The sequence below is a fragment of the Lontra canadensis genome, unplaced genomic scaffold (genome assembly GCF_010015895.1).
Source record: "Lontra canadensis isolate GAN:19392208 unplaced genomic scaffold, GSC_riverotter_1.0 scaffold15, whole genome shotgun sequence".
Taxonomy (NCBI): Eukaryota; Metazoa; Chordata; class Mammalia; order Carnivora; family Mustelidae; genus Lontra; species Lontra canadensis.
Genome location: NW_022631009.1, coordinates 17,410,665 through 17,430,286, shown reverse-complemented (window position 1 = coordinate 17,430,286; position 19,622 = coordinate 17,410,665). Strand labels below are relative to the sequence as shown.

Genomic DNA, 19,622 nt, shown 5'->3' with positions numbered 1-19,622 from the left:
AGTGAAAATCCATTTTCATAGGAAGCTTTGTAGTGCAATGTTCATAGCACCTCTATTGTCAAAGGCCCCAAACCAGAAACAGTCTAAGTGTCCATCACCAGACAAATAAATAAGCAAACTGTAGTACATTCATGTAATGAAGCATAAGCAATGAAACGGTGTACTTCTACTCATCATATAACATGGATTAATGTCAAAGATTTGTGAGCAAAAGGAGTCAGATGCAAAGAATATATAATATAGTTTCTATTTACAACGATTTGTAGACAGTCAAAACTATAGCGTGACAGCAGATCACCATCTGTCCAGGCTGGCAGTGCAATAGGAATTGACTGGGACTGGGTGCAAGGAAAGGCTTTGGGATCACAGAAATGTTTTTAATCTTGGTTGTGGTGGTGGCTACACAAGCGTGTACGTTTGTCAGCTCATTAAACAGTACCTTTATAATGAGTGCATTTTATTGTATATGAAGTATATTTCAATAAAGTTGATTTAAAGTGAAGGGAGTTAACCAGTGATAAACCAGGTACTTTAAAGTACCTGATAAACCAGGTACTTTAACTGTATTATCTCATTTAATCCGCATAGTGATTTATTCATTCAAGAATATTCAGGCGCTCCTACGTGGCCCAGTTGTTTAAGCATCTGACTTTGGCTCAGGTCATGGTCTCAGGGCTCAAGATCAAGCCCTGTGTAGGGCTCCCTGCTTTTCGGGGTGTCTGCTTGTCCCTCTCTCTCTGCCCCTCCCCCCACTCATGAGTGTATGTGCGCACACTTTTTCTCTCAGAGAAATAAAATCTTTAAAAAAAGAGAATATTCGCCAGATAGTTTTTGAGGTTCTACATACTGACCTCTGTGCTAGGTACGGAGGATACTGAGTTGTGAGCAAAAATTCCCACCTACCCGAAGGGGCAGTTTATTTGGAAGAAAGACATTAATAAAAAGTGTTCCTCAGGGAAATACTGAAAAGAAGGTGCTATGAAAACATAAAATACATTTCATTCTTAGCATTTAATGATATGATACCATCTTAGCAAATCATGATACATATTATATGATTTATCTAATGTATGAGGCACTCTCTGTGCCTTTGTTTCTTCATTTTTAACTACTACCTGTCTGATAAGCTTGTTTGAAATAAGTTCATATGTATGGAGGGTTTTGACTAGTGCTAGTAAATAGGAAGTGGCCAATAGGTATTGGCTGTTACCTTGATGACATTGTCATCATATAATTCTAATTGTCTAATATTGCAGGGGTATGTACACCTGACTGACTCAGGGAACACTGGAGTAGGACATGGTTTTGGGGAAGAGATTATGAGTTTTGACTAGAAATGTTGGGTTTTAGGTGCTTTTGAGACATCCAAGTGGAGACATCTTGTACTTAGTTGAGGAGGCTTGTTGGGTATAGTTCTCGAGGCAATGGAGGGCCTGGGCTGGAGATAAAAATTTGGGAGAATGTTTAGCATCTAGCCTGGAATTCCCTTGAGTATAGATAACATCTTCAAGAGCAAAACTATACACACATTTAAAAAACATTTTTTTTAAGATTAGAAAACATTATTTTCGAGAGAGAACATGCAAGCAGAATTTGGGGCAGAGAAAGAAAAGTGGACTCCCAGCTGAGCGTGGAGCCCATTGCAGGGCTTGATCCCATGACACTGAGATCATGACCTGAGCTGAAATCAAGAGTCAAACGCTTAACTGACTGAGCCATCCAGGCACCCTGTATACACACATTTATACCCACATAGAGCAGAAGGACTTAGACCTAGATCTTATTTTTGAGGAGCTCAACATTTGATTGGAGTGCCTTTTAATTTTCTCTCTTGTTTAACATACAATTTGTATATATGCCTGACTTCCAGTATATTCAGTGACATAAAGGGAAATTATTAGGAATAAAAACAGAAGTCATCTGAAGCATACAGAGGAGGTGGAAGTGTCTATGTTGTGATGAGAAGATAACCAGTGGACACCCAGTTTTGACTGTTTCCATGCAGCTGAGATAAAAGGGGAAAGGTGTTTAGCAATATGGATTTCATTTGCTGATCTAAAAAGCATGTACGAATATTTGTCTGCAGAGATAAATTTTATTTGGAACTGAGCCTAAAGTTTCTTAAATTTCAAGGTTTTGTTTGTTTGTTTGTTTGTTTTTGTTTTTTTAAATTAAGTAAACTCTACACTCAGCATGGGACTTGAACTCAGTGACCCCAAGATGTAGTGTCACATCTCTCTACCAAGCGAACCAGCCAGGTGCCCCTCAAGTAGAAATTTTTTTAGATTTTATTTATTTATTTGATATATAGAGAGAGATCATAAGTAAGCAGAGAGGCAGGCAGAGAGAGAGGGAGAAGCAGGCTCCCTGCCGAGCAGAGAGCCTGAGGCAGGGCTCCATCCCAGGACCGTAAGATCGTGACCTGAGCCAAAGGCAGAGGCTTAACCCACTGAACCATCCAGGCACCCAAGGAGAAATTTTTTATGTGACTTGTGTCCACAGGATAACAGTGGACATTGTTCAGAAACAGAGAAAAGAAGATTTTGCAGGAGACTTCCTGATGCTGTTTTCATGGGCATTTCTTACATTCATCATTTTGTTGATTCTTTCCATCAGCTCTGTGAAGAGATTTGTAGTATTCCACAGATGAGGAAACTAATGAGAATGGATAAAGTTAAGATTGTAACTATTATGGACTTCAGAGTTTATGACTTTTTCTTTCTGAAATCCAGGTCTCTTTTTAAATTTAATTTAAATTATATCTCTAGGTCTTTTGAATATTTTATTTTATTTTATTTTACTTTCCTTTTCTGTTTGGAGATATCATTGTTTCTTCCAGCAGCTAGGATAGTTTGGGATGCTGGGTGTTGCTGTTTTTGAAATTGTGATGATCCTGCTGAAACAAAAAGGGAAAAAGGAAGCTCAAATCAGGTCCCTTTATCTAGCAGAATTCCTTGGGCCTACAGGTTGCTGGGAGCCTGGAAGGAAACAGGATGAAGGGGTTTAAGGTTACAAGTGGATCTCTCCAAATAGGAGAGCTCAGGTGGGTCTGAATGCAGAACATTTTCTTCTAGCATGACACAATAGAAAGAACATAGCCTTTACAGTCAAACACAGTGATATTTGAACCCCATTTGCCACTTGTGTAACCTTGGTAAATTAGTAACCTTTCCAAGTATTATTGCCTAGCTCATAGGGCTGTCTTGAGAATTAAATGAGATAGTATAGGAGATGTTTATAACAGAGTACCAAACAGAGGACACCTCTTCCTCCCCATCGCCAAAAAGACCCTGGAGAGGGCTCTAGTTGAAAAATGGAACTAGAGGGCACCTGGGTGGCTCAGTGGGTTAATAAGCCTCTGCCTTCGGCTCAGGTCATGATCTCAGGGTCCTGGGATGGAGGCCCACATCAGACTCTCTGCTCAGCAGGGAGTCTGCTTCTCCCTCTCTTTCTCTGCCTGCCTCTCTGCCTACTTGTGATCTCTCTCTGTGTGTGTCAAATAAGTAAATAAAATTAAAAAAAAAAAAAAGAAAAATGGAATTAGAATACTTTCTGTAAGTTCCCTAGACATTTTTTTAATGTGTTTTTTTTTCCTTTTCTTTTTTTCTTTAGTAATCTCAGGTGGGGCTCAAACTCAGGTACCCCTTTTCTAGACAATACTGGACTCTACTTTGGCTTAGAATTATCATGACATTATTTCATTTGATCCTGATAAAAGCTCAGTGAAATAGGGCAGGACAGGTATTTATAAATAAGAAATGGAGTTCTTTTTTTTTTTTAATTTCTTGAAATACTTTGGAAACCTATTGGATGAAAGATTTTCTAGAACTCTAAATGGTATGATAGTGACATCTACTGTAATAGCTCATATTATTACAGTCTTGGAAGAAGCTGCAGTTTGGATAATTTAAAAAATCTCAGGAAGAATTTAATCACCTGCTATTTCAAGGGGAGAGGACGTATAAAATGTCATCAGATATAATTTAACTGAATCATTTGTATAAATAATTACAATAAAACCTCAAATTTCCAAAAACCACTGTTACATAGAAGATCTGAATTATTAAAAGAGGTTGAAAGATGTTATTGGATTTTCTAATCAACCAAGAATTTTAAAATTCAAGGTAGTCCTGTAATTGGTGTTTGGGCTAAAAAAGCTAGATTTGATAAATATAAGAATATTAAATGGAGGAGATAGGGAAAAGCCAATGCTGAAGTGGCCAAAGACAAGTGAAAAGATAGCAAGGTTTGGAGCAGCTTAGGTGAGGTGACCCAGGATTTTAGGCAGTAGAGGACAGGATTAGGCAATGACAGGAAAGCAGGAGATTGACCCATAACATTTCATCAGGAATTTAATTTAAAAAGCAACTTAACTGAAATGGATCCTGTAGTTAATATAGGTGTAGCCCAAGCTCTTACCTTACAACCTTATGTGATTAGAGTTGCTGAATATGACCCTAAAATATTTTTTAAAAATTCCAGAACATCATAAAGGTTTCTGCTCAGTATATTATTATGCTTGGTCATAACATAAACAGGTTAGAAAGTGTCTACTAGTATTAAACAGAAAATTGTGGTCAGAGGATTAACATAGTAATGACTACTTTATTCTTCTGGATATTCCATTTGAAAGTTTAATACAATTTAATTTTTATAAATTTGCTAGGTATTGTTTTATTTTATCATAAGGTAATTAGGTTCTTATAACAGTTAAAATGCTTAATTTTGAAATACTTCAAGTATTTAGAAAAGCTCAACTATTTCACATCAGCAGACATCCATGTACCCACTACTCAGATTTTTAACAGGTATTAACATTTTGCCATATTTGCCCCAGATATTTTTTTAAAGAAATCTTAAATACATAGCTGATGTACCTTTCTCCTATACATGTTTCTTTATTTTCCTGTAAATATCTATTTATGAACAATGTATGGGAACTTCAGTTGGTAACTGCTTCGGAGAACGGTTTGACAGTACCCAGCAAAGTTGATGATGGTTTGTCCATTGTCTCCTATGTAACAAATCACCCCAAACTTCAGTGGCTTAAAATAGTGATTTCTTATTTCCCCTGATTCTTTGGGTTTTCCCAGTGCGTTTTCTGATTGTCCCATTTGGGCTTGATAGGGCTGCATTCAGCTGGAACATTCACTATGCTGGAAGTTTCAAGAAACTCAGCTGTTTCACAGCGTATGCTGGTTGTCAGCCCTAGTGTTGCTGGTTCTCTGCCTTGTGGCCTCTTATTTTCCCATAGACTAGACTACATGCTTCCTTCCATGGTGATCTGGGGACCTTCCAAGAAACAGAAGTGGAAGTTGCAACGCCTCTTGAGGCCTGGGCCCTAAGCTCACATAGTGTGGCTTCCTTGAGTTTTGTTGGTCAGAGCAAGTCACAAGACCAGCCCAGATTGTAGGTGAGAAGAAATAGAATCCACCTTTTGATGGAAGGAGTGGCAGTCACATTGTATTGAAGCATGGAAAGACTTGTCACCTCCATATTTGAAGATGGTCTACCATATTATCATACTTAATTCAGCTGTTTTACTTCTCTCTGTTCTGGAGAAACTCTTTCACAAAAACAGACATGCATAAGGTTGTTCACTGCAAATTGTTTATAATAGCCAAAAAGTAAAATGTAACTATCCTTCCAGAAGAAAATGTATAATAAATTTTAGGTTATTCATAAAATACCTTATAGCACTTAAAATGAATGAACTACAATATATGGATCACCACGAATAATCCCAGAAAACAGGTTGAATGAAAAAATTAAGTTGGAAAAGAATATGGGTAGAATGGTATTTATATAATAGCTTTAAAATTTAACATTTGAAGTTTCTCAGGTATTCTAGAAATGGTTTTGTTTTCAAGTCAAAGCTTACCTCTGGATGGCTTCTTTAGAAGTTGGTGCTCTGAGTGGCTTCCTTCCATGGATGGCCAGTTAATCTGTACTGTTTTCTGGCCAGACCAAATGCTTTGTCAGGGCTTGCCATCACAAACAAGTCTTGTGTTTATTTTGTTGATCATTTGATAGAGTGTAGCTCTTAAATGCATCTTTATCATTAATGTTGGAAAAATCATTTTAGAGTAAAATTTCTGAGATAGTAATACCACCATCTATATTTATACCAGTTTAACCTGTCTGAATTTCTTACCTATAAGTGGGGAGGATGATATGTATCTCAGAGGTGTTGGGAAGATCGAGATAATAATGTATAAAACATTTACAATAGTACCTGGTATATAATAGATACAGAAGTTGGAAAAAGATAAATATATAGAATGCACTTTCAGTTGTATAATAATTGCATGGGATTACTTCAGTTATAAATCTAAAAGTAGGTTGAGTGAAATTATGAAATTGATAAAAGTTCATTATGATTAGCTGTAATACTTTACATTTTAAAGGAAATTTAAATTTATAGAGTCTCCACATTTTTGTTATCAGGACAATGTTGTAAGGTAGTTATTTTCTATTCAGGAGAGCCTCAACAATCACTGGTAGTCGGAAAGTTTATGGTGGTTCTAATGAAGGCATATTAAAATGGAAATATGATATGGTAACATTTTCATTTTTAGGGGTTTGGTACTTTACCTACTTAGACTGAATAGATTTGACTCTATACTTTTATTTTTCTGTGTGAGGGAGTGAGGAAGGGAGGGAAGTTGTAGAAGAGGATGGTTGTGTCTTTATTTATTTATTTATTTATTTAAAGATTTTATTTATTTATTTGACAGAGATCACAAGTAGGCAGAGAGGCAGGCAGAGAGAGAGAGGAGGAGGCAGGTTCCCTGCTGAGCAGAGAGCCCGAATGTGGGGCTCGATCCCAGGACCATGACCCGAGCCAAAGGCAGAGTCTTTAACCCACTGAGCCACCCAGGCGCCCCTCTTTATTTATTTTTTTTAAGATTTAATTAATTAATTAATTAATTAATTTTTTTTTTAAAGATTTTATTTATTAATTTGACAGAGACAGATCACAAGTAGGCAGAGAGGCAGGCAGAGAGAGAGAGGGAAGCAGGCTCCCTGCTGAGTAGAGAGCCTGATGTGGGACTCGATCCCAGGACCCTGAGATCATGACCTGAGCTGAAGGCAGCGGCTTAACCCACTGAGCCACCCAGGTGCCCCAATTAATTTATTTATTTGACAGAGAGCACAAGCAGGGGGAGCAGCAGGTTGAGGGAGAGGCCACTTCTCTGCTGAGCAGGAAGCCCAGTGTGGGACTTGATCCAAGGACCCTGAGATCATGACTTGAGCCGAAGGCAAAAGCTTAACTGACTAAGCCACCTAGGCACCCGAGGGTTCATTGTGTCTTAATGGAATTTTTGGAAGGGGATCCACAGCCTCTCACTCAGATCCAGTGGTGGTGTGTCACCCCACCCCACCCCCATCGTATTTTTTATGTGTGAGGCAATTGGCAAGATTTTTTTTTGCAAATTTATAAATGTTTGGTGGCTACTAAGTTTATGCCAGGAATTTGAAGAGGTTCCTTTAGTTTGAATATGGATTAAATTTAACAACCAATTTGGTAACTTTGTAGGAGTTGCTAAGCCAGATGTGACAAATTTATTTAGTGGGTACTGTTCAAATGCAGTGATTCAGTTCCTTCTCAAAGGAGTTACCTACCTTGAGTTACCTTCTCAAAGGTAAAAGTTACACATGTTTTTAAATTTCCTATTTTGGTTTTACATCTTAAAAGTTTAAGATAAACCTATAAATTTGTGACTCTTCTACTTCTTTAGTGTAATGAAACTGTTGGTAGCTGGTATTTTCAGTTTCACTTCTTTGAGTAATTCCCATTTTAGATGTTCTGTAATTTAAAAAAATAGATATTTCATGTGTAAAGTATGTCATTTTTTTTTCTAGTATCATAAATAAATCCCCTTCTACCATATATATGGATTTACTTCCAGGTAAGTAAATTTGACTTTGCTTGGGATTATCTGCCAGTGTTGGATTAATTTTGAAACAGGTTAATATTTATCTTATCCTGTGACTCTGAAATACTTTAGAAACAAATGGTATTGAAGGTATTTTTTGTTTTGTTTACCTTTCAGAGTCACTCTTGGTTTTGGAAAAAATACTTGGTAACAAATATGACTGAGTTCTGGCTTATATCTGCTCCTGGAGAGAAAACATGTCAGCAAACTTGGGAGAAACTGCATGCGGCAACTACAAAGAACAACAATCTTGCTCTTGCTTCAAAGTTTAACATTCCTGACTTAAAGGTAAAACTGCGTGGTGCAGAATAGCATATGAGTTCATCACAAAGAGGTCTCTGCTTACCTTTGAAAAGAAATGAGATATCGGGGTTCCTTCAAAATAAAGCTCATTTCTAGCTGTTGGCATAATTGAAAACTTGTCTCTTTGATCTTCAGTTTTTAAATAATGAGGAAATTGAGATTATAGAAGTAAACTATCAAAATGAGAGGACATTTTTTAAGACTTTTGTGCTTTTCTAAATTGTAATTGTGATGCAAAATCTTACGAAAATATTTGATTACATTTACAAATATGATCTTCAGAAGTGAAAAGTCTTAGTAATATATATTAAATTTCACAGTGAACCCAATGTTTTGTTAATTGAATTCATATAATATTCAGTAATGTGTTTTAACACTGTACCTCTTTAATCATACTTGGCAAATCTCACCTAGTAATTTAATGTAGTTAATTTATTTAACATTTCTTGAAGGACTGTAACCTAACAGCCTCAAAGGGAAGCAGGCTCTCAGTAATTTTACAGAATGGAAAAAATCATATTTTTATTTTGCTGGTTAACTTAGCAGGCAGTTTATACATCATATTCATTTAAGAAATACTTAAAACTGCTGGTTCTTAATATTTGGGGAGTTATAAGTTCCTTTGGGACACTGATAGTCATGGACCCCTATTTAAGTGCTGCTGTTGTAACCATGACCTCAGGTGAGACACTTGTCACTGGACAGTACAGGCAGAGGCATAGGCCTCCCATTATGGAATCTGCACATCTTAAATAGTGGTTGTACCCATGAATTAGAGGATTATCTTATACATATAAATAGCTTTGAAACATCTGACAAACATTTTTTTAACCACACTTGCACATGATGAAATTAAGATATGGAAAACTTAAGATTTGTGGTCTCTAAATCAAGATGTTGTATCGCCTTGTAAAACAAAAGGGGTGGAATGAAATCTGGGTAGTAAAATGGTATATTTCCCTTCTAGGTTGGCACACTGGATGTCTTGGTTGGTTTGTCAGATGAACTGGCTAAACTGGACGCCTTTGTAGAAGGGTAATGTACTTGTATGTGTAGACTGGAGCCACATGAGGGTCACTGTTATCAGGCTACCTGGACATTGGGTTTATTATCACATGTAATACTTCGCTTATTGGAATGGTTTTAGAAAATAAGGACTTTTTTTCTTTGTAAATCTTCTTTATGAAGGTACAGTTTGTTTTTTTTTAATGGAGATTCTTTTTAAATTTTTAAAATTTTTTTACTTTTAAAGATCTTACTTATTTGAGAGAAAGAGAGCATGCACACAGTAGCAGGGGCAGAGGGAGAGGGAGAAGCAGGCTCCCTTGCTGAGCAAGGAGCCCAATGTTGGTCTTGATCCCAGGACCTGGGATCATGAGCTGAGCTGAAGGCAGATGCTTAACTGACTGGGCCACCCAGGCACCCCATGAAGGTACAATTTATGTACAATAAAATACAGCTGTTTGAAGTATGAAAATGGTGACTGTCTTTTTAATATTGATACTGAGATATAACTTATGTGCCATGCAATTCACATGTACAGTGTACAGTGATTTTTTTTAAGATTTTATTTATTTGACAGACAGAGATCACAAGTAGGCAGAGAGGCAGGCAGGCTCCCCGCTGTGAAGAGATGTGGAGCTCCATCCCAGGACCCTGAGATCACGACCTGAGCTGAAGGCGGAGGCTTTAACCCACTGAGCCACCCAGGCGCCCTGTACAGTGATTTTTAGTTAAAGTCAGAGTTGTGCAGCCATTGCCACAGTCAGTACAGTACATTTTCATCACTCTCCCACTGCCACCATCACAAACCTCCTGTTTCTTGTCCCCCTTATTCCCTATTTTATTTTCTGACATATGTGTAAGATTTGCTTATTCTGGACATTTCATATAAATGGAATCATACAATATGTGGCCTCTTAATGACTGGCTTCTTTTCCTTGGCATAGTGTTTCAAGGTTTATCCATGTTGTAGCATGTGTCGATAATTCTTTTTACTACCAAAGGATATTCCATTGTACAGACATACCATATTTTATTAATCCATGTATCAGTTGGTGGACATTTAGGTTGTTTATTTCCATTTTTTGGCTAATAAGATTAATGCTGGTATGAATATTTGTGTACAGATTTTTTTTTTAAGATTTTATTTATTCGACAGACAGAGATCACAAGTAGGCAGAGAGGCAGGCAGAGAGAGTGGGGGGAAGCGGGCTCCCCGCTGAGCAGAGAGCCCGATGCGGAGCTTGATCCCAGGACCCTGGGATCATGACCTGAGCCAAAAGCAGAGGTTTTAATCCACTGAGCCACCCAGGTGCCCCTTGTGTACAAATTTTTGTGTAATTCCTATGTTTTCATTTCTCTTGGGTATGTGCCTAGGCGTGGGGTTACTGGGTCATATGGTAGCTCTATTTTTAACATTTTGAGGAACTGCCGAATTTTTCCTAAGTGGCTGCACCATTTTATAGTCCCACTAACAGTGTATAGAGGTTCTAATTGCTCCACATTATTAACAGACTTTTTACCAGTCATCTTTTTTATTATAGCCATTCTAGTGGATATGATGTAGTATTATTTCATTGCATTTCCTGTTTGCATTTCCCCAATGATTAGTGATGTGTGGAGCATCTTTTCATGCATTTGCACTGGCCATCTGTGTTTCTTCTTTTGAGAAATGTCTATTGGACCCTTTGCCCATTTTTTAATTGTCTTATTATCGTTGAATTGTAAGAATTATTTATATATTCTAGAGACAAATCACTTATCAGATGTGAATTGCACATATTTTCTTCCATTTTGTGGGTTGTCTTCACTGTCTTGATAGTGTCCTTCAAGGCACAATTTTTTTATTTTTAAAAATTTATTTACTTATTTTAAAGGGAGAGAGAGAGAGTGCACACATGCGAACAGGGGAAGGAGCAAAGGGAGAGGGATAGAATCTCAAGGACACTCCCTGCTGACCACAGAGCCTGATATGGGGCTCCATAGACCCTGAGATCATGACCTGAGCTAAAATCAAGAGTTGGATGCTTAACCGATTGAGCCACCCAGGTGCCTCCCAAAATTTTTTTAAAAGATTTTATTTTTAAGTTATCTCTACACCCAGTGTAGGGCTCAAACTCACAGTCCCAAGATCAAGAGTCAGTGCGCCACTGACTGAGCCAGCAAGGTGCCCCTGAATCATAAAATTTTTAATTTTCATGTGCAATGTATCTATCTGTTTTTTGTTGCTTGTGTTTTTGATGCCATGTCTGAGAAACCATTGCCTAATTCAAAGTGACAGAGTTTTATAGTTTTATTTTCTTCCATGAGTTTTATAGTTTTAGCTTTTACATTAGGTCTTACATCCCCCCCTTTTTTTCTTTAAGATTTTATTTATTTAGAGAGAGAGTGTGTGCGTGTGAGCAGGGGAAGTAGCAAGGGGAGAGAGAGAATCTCAAGCAGACAGCACCAAGCATGGAGCCTGCTGTAGGGCTCCATCCCACAAACCTGAGATCATGACCTAAGCCAGAATCAGCAGTGGACACTTAACTGACTGAGCTACCCAGGTGCCACAGGTCTTATTACATCCTTTTTAATTTTGGTGTATGATATGAGGTGGGAGTCCCAATTTCGTGTTTTGTTTTGTTTTGGTTTTTTTTGCATGTAGGTATCTAGTTGTCCTAGCACCATTTGTTGAAAAGACTTTTTTCTCCATTGAATTGTCCTGGCCCCCTTCTGAAAACCAACTAAACATAAATGTTTAGTGATGGTCTCTCAGTTTTATTTTACATTTCTTTCTAATCCTTATTTCTGTCTTTATGCCAGCACCACATTGTCTTTATTATTGCAGTTTTGTAGTAAGTTTTGAAATCAGGAAGTGTGAATTCTCTGTTTTTCTTAAACTGTTCTTAAAGGCGGTTCTTAAACTCCTTTCATTTTCATATGAATTTTAGGATCATGTCAAATAATTGGGAAGAAGTCAGATGGAATTTTGATGGGGATTGTGTTGAATCTGTAGGTCAGTTTGGGGAGTATTGGCATCCTAACAATTTTAAGTCTTTGACCCAATAAAATGTTACGCCATTTATTTTAAAGACAAGAGTGATACTCTTGTCTTTAAAATTCAGTTATAGTAAAAGAGTTTTTCTAAACTACAGTTTTAGTCACTCCTAACACCTACTTGCTCTTTATTTCAGCTGAAGATGGAAATGGGATCCTTGATCACTTTTTGCATTTTGATTGATGGGCCTTTGTCTGCAATCCCTTTGACTCATGGGATAGGGAGCACTTAAATACTTAGGGGTTGAGTAAAAAAGTACAGTTTTGTAAGATATGGAATTTTGGAGAGTCTTAGAAATGTATATTTGATTGGAGCTCTAAGAGAACTTATTCTTGAGTCTGCTTGGAATGTTTGCTATTAGGCTTTTCTGATAGAATCACCATAATGCAACGTCTCTGGGTAATAGAGGCTGATGTGGCAAAGAGACCTTTGAACATAGCAGTGTGTAGTAAGTAAGTAGACCTAAAGATGTACTGATGGTCTTTAATATCAGAGGCAAAAAAGACAGGTGTACAGTGGATTAAGCAGGAGATATTATAATATATATTATTATAAAAGCCTTAAATAAGACAAGGGACTTGGCAAGAAGAATGAGTGAAAGGATGAAAGAAAAAGTAACTTTGCAGTTGGTGAGTCCATGCATTCATTGTAGGGCAAATGTGGAAATAATTGATGGTGTGAACATTCTTGGTTTCTTGATGAGACATTTTTAGTTGAGAAAAGTTTGAGGAAACCCTTTGTAGTTGTCATCTCTGAGCTGATGAGCTTCCCTACAGTCCCATTCCCTCATCACAGTGAGGAAGGGAGGTCCCTGAGAACGTAATTATTTGGAACCTTATTAATCACCTCAGTGGCGCTCTAGGTCTTTAAGTCGCCATTGCAGTGTCCTGAATAGAGTGTAAGGTTTGCTCACATTTTTCAGGGAAGGAATCTGGAAAGTTTTTAGGTTAAATGTAGCTCATTTGGTTGTGGAATTAAAAGTTACCTATGCAGTTTGTCCGCTTTTCTTTTCCGCACTGTTATGCAATCTTGTCTGTCAGTTTTTTTGAAACGTATGAGGAATTTAAAAATCCTGTAGTTGTTAGACCTTGGTAAAATTGACAGATGGTAGCTAAATGACTTAAATGTTCCAGTTTTTAAAGTCTCAACACTGTGATACGTGGAGTAAATTCCAGTTTTTACTTATCAAGTAATCTAATCAGCAGTTTTTGAGGCAACCATGTGTACTTTGACATAGATACTCTTGTAGAGATGCACAGGGAAATTGGGACGTTCTGAATTACACACTCGGTTTATAAATTTGACACAAGGCAATTCTACACTCTGAACTATTTCTGTGGTAAACATGTGACCATTTTTGCATGTTCATAGCAAATGGTTCTGTTTAAAAGACACTTGTGAAGTTACATGGGAATAATGGTTTGTCTCCTCTAAAGGGATAAATGAATTTTGGAGACACAGCCAAGTGTATGTACAAATCCCAAGTTAAATGTGTTGAAGACTTAGCAGCTTACATAATTTTTTCTGTAGTTGTACTTGATTAGGTTTGAGTTCATTTAGCATAGGATTTTTTCTGGCCCTTATTGGTTCATGTTATAGGAGTTTCTTTTTCTTTTCTCTTTTTTTCCCCTAAAGATTTATTTATTTATTTGAGAGGGAGTGAGGGCGCATGTGTACGAGTTAGGGGAGGGGCAGAGGGAGAGAATCTCAAGCAGACTCCCCACTGAGCACAGAGCCAGACACGGGACTCGTCCCAGGACCCACGAGACCATGACCTCAACCGAAACCAAGAGTCGGATGCTCAACTGACTGAGCCACGAGGCGCCCTTTCCCTTGCAGGAGTTTAATTTGTCTACCCTCCCTGCCATTGAACTTGTGGTCCTCAGATTAAAGCCCTGTTTTGACCATGTTACACTTCTCTCTGAAGTCTGACATCAAAGGCTAGCTATCTGCAGTCCAGCTCCAGGCTTCCTTGCCAGCCTAACTTCCTTCTCAACACAGCACTCTGGGCAGTTCTGGATCCCTTGTCATCCTCTGAATGCCTTTTCTTTTCTTCTCCTCCTGATCTTGACTCAGAGGATGCCCTGCAGCAAAAATATACTTTCTTCCCATCTGATCACCTTTTCAAAACCATTCCTGTCCTTCATTGCCCTGCTCATGAGTCATTATGCTTTTCTTGATTACAATAGTTGGAAGTGGTCCCTTTTTCCTTTATGCTTCTCTCTCTGTAATCTGGTATTCTCAGCTGGCACTTAACCATAGATTGCTTTGTATTTAGTCATTTGTGTCTTTTGGTATCTCTCCATTTTGATTTAAGCAGTAATTAACTAGTGGGGGGTTTTGTGTGTGTGTGTGTGTGTGTGTGTGTGTGTGTGTGTGGCTTTTTTGTTTGTTTGTTTTTTGTCTTGTTTACTTTTGTATCCCAACCAGGGCTAGAGGCAGACATGGAACTGGAGAAAGAACACCAAAGTCCAGGCAGCATGTTTCTACTCCCAGCTCTGCCATTAGCTGGTTTTGTGACTTTGTGATTAAGTCATTTGTACTCTTTATATCTTGGCATCTTTACTTACATAAAATGAAGGGATTGACAAGATGATATCTAGGTGCCTCAGTAGTCAGGGCATTAACATTGTTCCTTGCACATAGTAGATGCTCAATAAATATTTAAAGAATAAATAATATAGCAACTCATCATTACTGTTGCTTGTATTCTGTTGCCTGTCAGATCTCTTTTGTCCTAAGTGAAAACACATTAAGTGATGAATGCTAGCTCCCAGCCACCGTCCTTTGTTGTTGGTCCTTGCAGTCAGATTCATTGACCCATTTTTGTCATATAATGTATTTTTCTCACTAGTTTGTCATTACTTTCTTTCTAGACTTAATAAACATACCGCTTGTAGTCTCTTTAAAATTCTACAGTTACTCAGTTGATCTTCACATATATAACAAAATCTTTGTCCCTTTTATCCTTAAAACCTTTTTATAGAAGTAATGACTCATTTGTTCTGTATTATACAGATAGGTATAATGGGAACATACATAGTCAGATTCATGTGTATATGAGATATGTTCATTGTATAGCATGGAATTTAGGTCTTTTTCCTGAAAATGGTTGTTGATTTTTTTTTTCTTTCTCTTCCCAAGGGTGGTTAAAAAAGTGGCTCAGTATATGGCTGATGTATTGGAGGATAGTAAAGATAAAGTTCAAGAGAATCTGTTGGCCAATGGAGGTAAGCTAATATTTCAGGATTTGATACTGACTTACATAAGGTGAATGAATGACTTAGCTACAAAAACAGGGAATAGTTGTTGAGTGTCTCTTTGACTCTGCATTTTTTATTTTTTTCATTTGAATGTGGAAGGGTTTGTGTTTTGAAGATTGTTGAAGTTTGGACTCCTGGAAACAATTATCACCTGGTTTTAAAAGATTTAGTTTCATTTGGAGTAAGTTGGCAAAGAAAGAACATACCTTTGTCAAATTCTACTTATTGAGGAGATAGTTTGCAGTAGTTTCTTATCTTTGTGTCTCTTTCTCCTACATATGAGACATATCATGGGTATATGCATTTTCTGTTTTTTAAGCCCTCAGATTAGAAGGAGCACTAATATGCACATACACGTGTATATATAAAAATACAGAATTTTGAGTAAGAAGAGAGTCAGATTACAAGGTAAAAATGTTGATTAATCCATGTTACTTAATACAGTTCCACGTTTTTAAAATCAGGACTCTCCAGCGATGATGACATCTTTACTGATTTTCTCAAAGCAAATTTCAGCATTAGAAAGTTACTGCTGTGTTGGAAACTATAAACAGTCTGTTGCTTCTCGGTAATTAATTTATTTCCTTATTTCAGTTGACTTGGTTACTTATATAACAAGGTTTCAGTGGGACATGGCTAAGTATCCAATCAAGCAGTCCCTGAAAAATATTTCTGAAATAATTGCCAAGGTAAGATTAAAAAATGACATGGGTAGGACACATTGATTTATAATGGCTTTATTTATTTTGTAAGTATTTAGCTGGGAAATACTCTTTAGGCTTTGACAAAGCAGCTAAATGATACATGATTGATGCAAATGGGAGCTACCCTTAGTACAGCTTTACCAAAAAAGAAAGATGTTAAAATATAACACTTTTGCTGTGTACATTATCCAAGTTGTGGTTACTTTCAGTTAACCACTTACTCAAGGGGTTAACTTAAATATTGTATTCAACGGTGTTTAAGTAAGAAAGTAAACTTTAAAATTCTATGTTTATTGTTTATACAAATTTAAGGGTAATTGAGATTGTGTAGAACAGGAAATTGGAATCGAAGATTTACTAGTCATTCAGATAGATGACAATGATTACTTTAGCATGGTTATGTATAGTCTGAATTAGACATTAAACTTTATGGGTTCTCTGACCCCTTTTGACATTCACTATATCAGTCCTCTACCCGCCCCCCCAAAATGCATGTATTCTCATACACATGATTTTATGTACAGTTTCAGGGCGTGCGCAGATCTGTAAAGCTCATCCATGAACTCACCAAGTTAAGAGTTCCTTTTATATTGTAGTCCTTGAACTTGAGAGAAAATGTAAAAGTCTTACCTGAAGCTATAAACAGGGCAAATAGTGCCCTTTTAATTGTCAACATTGTTATAATCTGGGTGAAAACTATGGTTTAAATCACTTGGACAGATTTGTTTCCTGGCTCCCAATGACTATTTGAACAGTATGCTCTAGAGTTAAATATATAAATGAGTAGATTATTAAGGATTTTAAAACTGAAGCCATCATTTTAATTTAATGAAAATGAGTAGTTTGATTATATAATATGGTGCTCTTAGTATGACTGAGCCTTATTTTCTTTTGATCCTTATCAAGGATCTGATCATTATCTGATACTAGTATATATGAGGAAAGTAGCTCACACAGGTGAATTGACTTACCCCAGTGCCACCCAGCTAATAATAGTAGAGCTGAGTTGAAACTAGTTCTTCACATGTTAAATCTTCAATTTGTACTTTCTTCCTAAATTGTTAATAGCTTTAGAAATGGCCTCTTTTTGAAAAATCAGCTTCTGTAACATTTATAAATATATTCATCCACAATTGTAATTTAATTGCAAAAATAGTTTGTGTAATAACTGGTGTTGTGAACAACAAAACTGTGTGGTTTATTACTTTTGGGAAATTCATCCTTCAGCCTTGTGAAGTTAAAGCCTTTTAATAATTTCTGTACCCAGTGGCCTAGATTCCATTTACGTGTTTTAAGAGGTAATGTCATAACAGTAATTAAAATATATGTGAACTAAAACTTTATCTTTGGTAGAAAAGATTCATATAGAAATTATCAGGGTTATTAAAAATGAAGTAGGTTATTTTTTAAATGGAAAAAATTTCATTTTTTAAAAATGAAGTAGGTTATATTTTAAAATGACCTTTTAAAGTTGTGCTTTTAAAATAATAGTTCTTACATCAGCAACCAGTGATGGTGGTTTTTAAAGTAAATATTGAGGTACGACTACTTTATTTGTGTTAGTATAGGCAGATTTAGGAAAATTTTGCCTATTTTTCTTTTTCATTTTTAAAGGGAGTGACTCAAATTGACAATGACCTGAAATCTAGAGCATCCGCATATAATAACTTGAAAGGAAATCTTCAGAATTTGGAACGGAAGAATGCGTAAGCATATCAAGTATATGTTAATATTAAGAATTGGGGAAGCACTCTAGCATGCACTGAACGAGCTGTTGTTGGGGTCTAGTGAATTCCAGTTTATGCTGTTTCTGTAATCAGAATAGTGTTTGTTTACTTCTGGAGAAAAGTTTATTAACTCAGGCTAGTCAAAACAGATGCGAGGCTAATTTATTGTACTTGTTTAGTTTATACCTTTATGCATTTGAGTTTTTACCGAAAAACTGTCTGAAATTGTTTTAAATTAAATCATAGTTTAATTGCATAACTATTACCTGCTGCTTAAATGAATTCTACCAAAGAATCCTTTTACAGTGTAATTTATGTGCTTTTCTGTTTTGCAGATTCAGCTTTTTTACATGTTAGGTTTTTAAAAACTAGAACATGTTTTCATGATCTCATTGTACTATGACTACTGCAAATGTAGCTTTAAGCATTTAACTGTTCAAGTTACATGTTCATATTCCAGAGAGAAAATTGGTTGGATACCATCAGTGGTACAAACAGGGCAAGTCATTTTCATTATGAAATGTACTGGGAGACCAAATGAAGACTGATTTGAAAGAGTTGATTATTGGGTTAACTCACCAAAATTGCCTAGTATCAGATGATACCCAGGGAGAGGGAGGAAAATCAGAGGTTGTCCTTAGATGATATAATTTTGTAATTATCGTGAAATAGACTTTAATTGACATATAATGAACAACACTTGCCCAGTCGAGGTATTATATATGTAATCAAGAGAAGAGCTGAGTTATAATAATTAAAGCAAACACAAAGGAAGATACTAGAGGCAAATTTTGATAAATGTTGACATTTCTTTAATAGTGGGGATGGGAAATAGTTAAATTTTGACTTCTTACAAAGTAAAGACATTAATAAGATTAATCCATTTCATAAGATGTATATATAGTATATATATGTGAATGTAATTAGCCTGCTCTTTCTTTACTTGTGTTATGGAGGCATTATCAGCCTGATTATTTTTTTCTTATTCCTCAGAGGAAGTTTGCTAACTAGAAGTTTAGCGGAAATTGTGAAGAAGGATGACTTTGTTCTTGATTCAGAGTATCTCGTCACGTTACTGGTTGTAGTTCCCAAGTATGTCCTTTAATTACAAAAGTTTTTTATTTGTTAAAATATAAGAAAAATGTTAGTATCTGATACTGGAATTTGAAGTGTCCACTAGAACCCAGTGGTAAAGGGACTGTTAAATTGTCCTTCATTCTGTGAACCAACATGTATTCCTATGGCACACGTAGTAGAATTGAGTTCATAATCTGGTAATGGAGACATCAGTTACAAATTGCGATTCTAATCCAAGTTAACAGGTTAGTAGAGTGGGCTTATTTAAAAATTAAATAATGCTAAATTATTGGATTTTTAAAAAAAAATACAGACTTTAGATTTTTCAAAGTAAGAAGCTCTTTGTATTTGTTTTTCTGAAAAATCTTCATGATTGGTTAGGATGAATTAAACCCTTTAAGAAGCAAAGGATGCATTAGGCCAGGGGTTAGCAAATTTATTTTTTAAAGGGCCATATAGTCAATATTTTACATTTTGCAAGCCCAAGGGTCTCAACAGCTGTTCAACTCTGCCATGTCAACTCTCTGGTTGTAGCTGAAAGCAGACATACACAGTACCTACAGAAT

At 36.5% G+C, this 19,622-nt stretch overlaps 1 protein-coding gene across 1 annotated transcript in view; it reads left to right on the top strand.

Moving 5' to 3' along the window:
- The window catches only part of ATP6V1C1 (ATPase H+ transporting V1 subunit C1), a 41,316-nt gene that overhangs the window by 8,423 nt on the left and 13,271 nt on the right, over window positions 1-19,622 (top strand). The window contains exons 2-7 of the mRNA XM_032858552.1: window positions 8,058-8,228; window positions 9,211-9,278; window positions 15,430-15,515; window positions 16,143-16,237; window positions 17,867-17,958; window positions 18,973-19,071. Coding sequence (XP_032714443.1) covers window positions 8,097-8,228; window positions 9,211-9,278; window positions 15,430-15,515; window positions 16,143-16,237; window positions 17,867-17,958; window positions 18,973-19,071 — 572 coding nt within the window. The 5' untranslated portion in view covers window positions 8,058-8,096. The remainder of the gene's footprint in view (window positions 1-8,057; window positions 8,229-9,210; window positions 9,279-15,429; window positions 15,516-16,142; window positions 16,238-17,866; window positions 17,959-18,972; window positions 19,072-19,622) is intronic.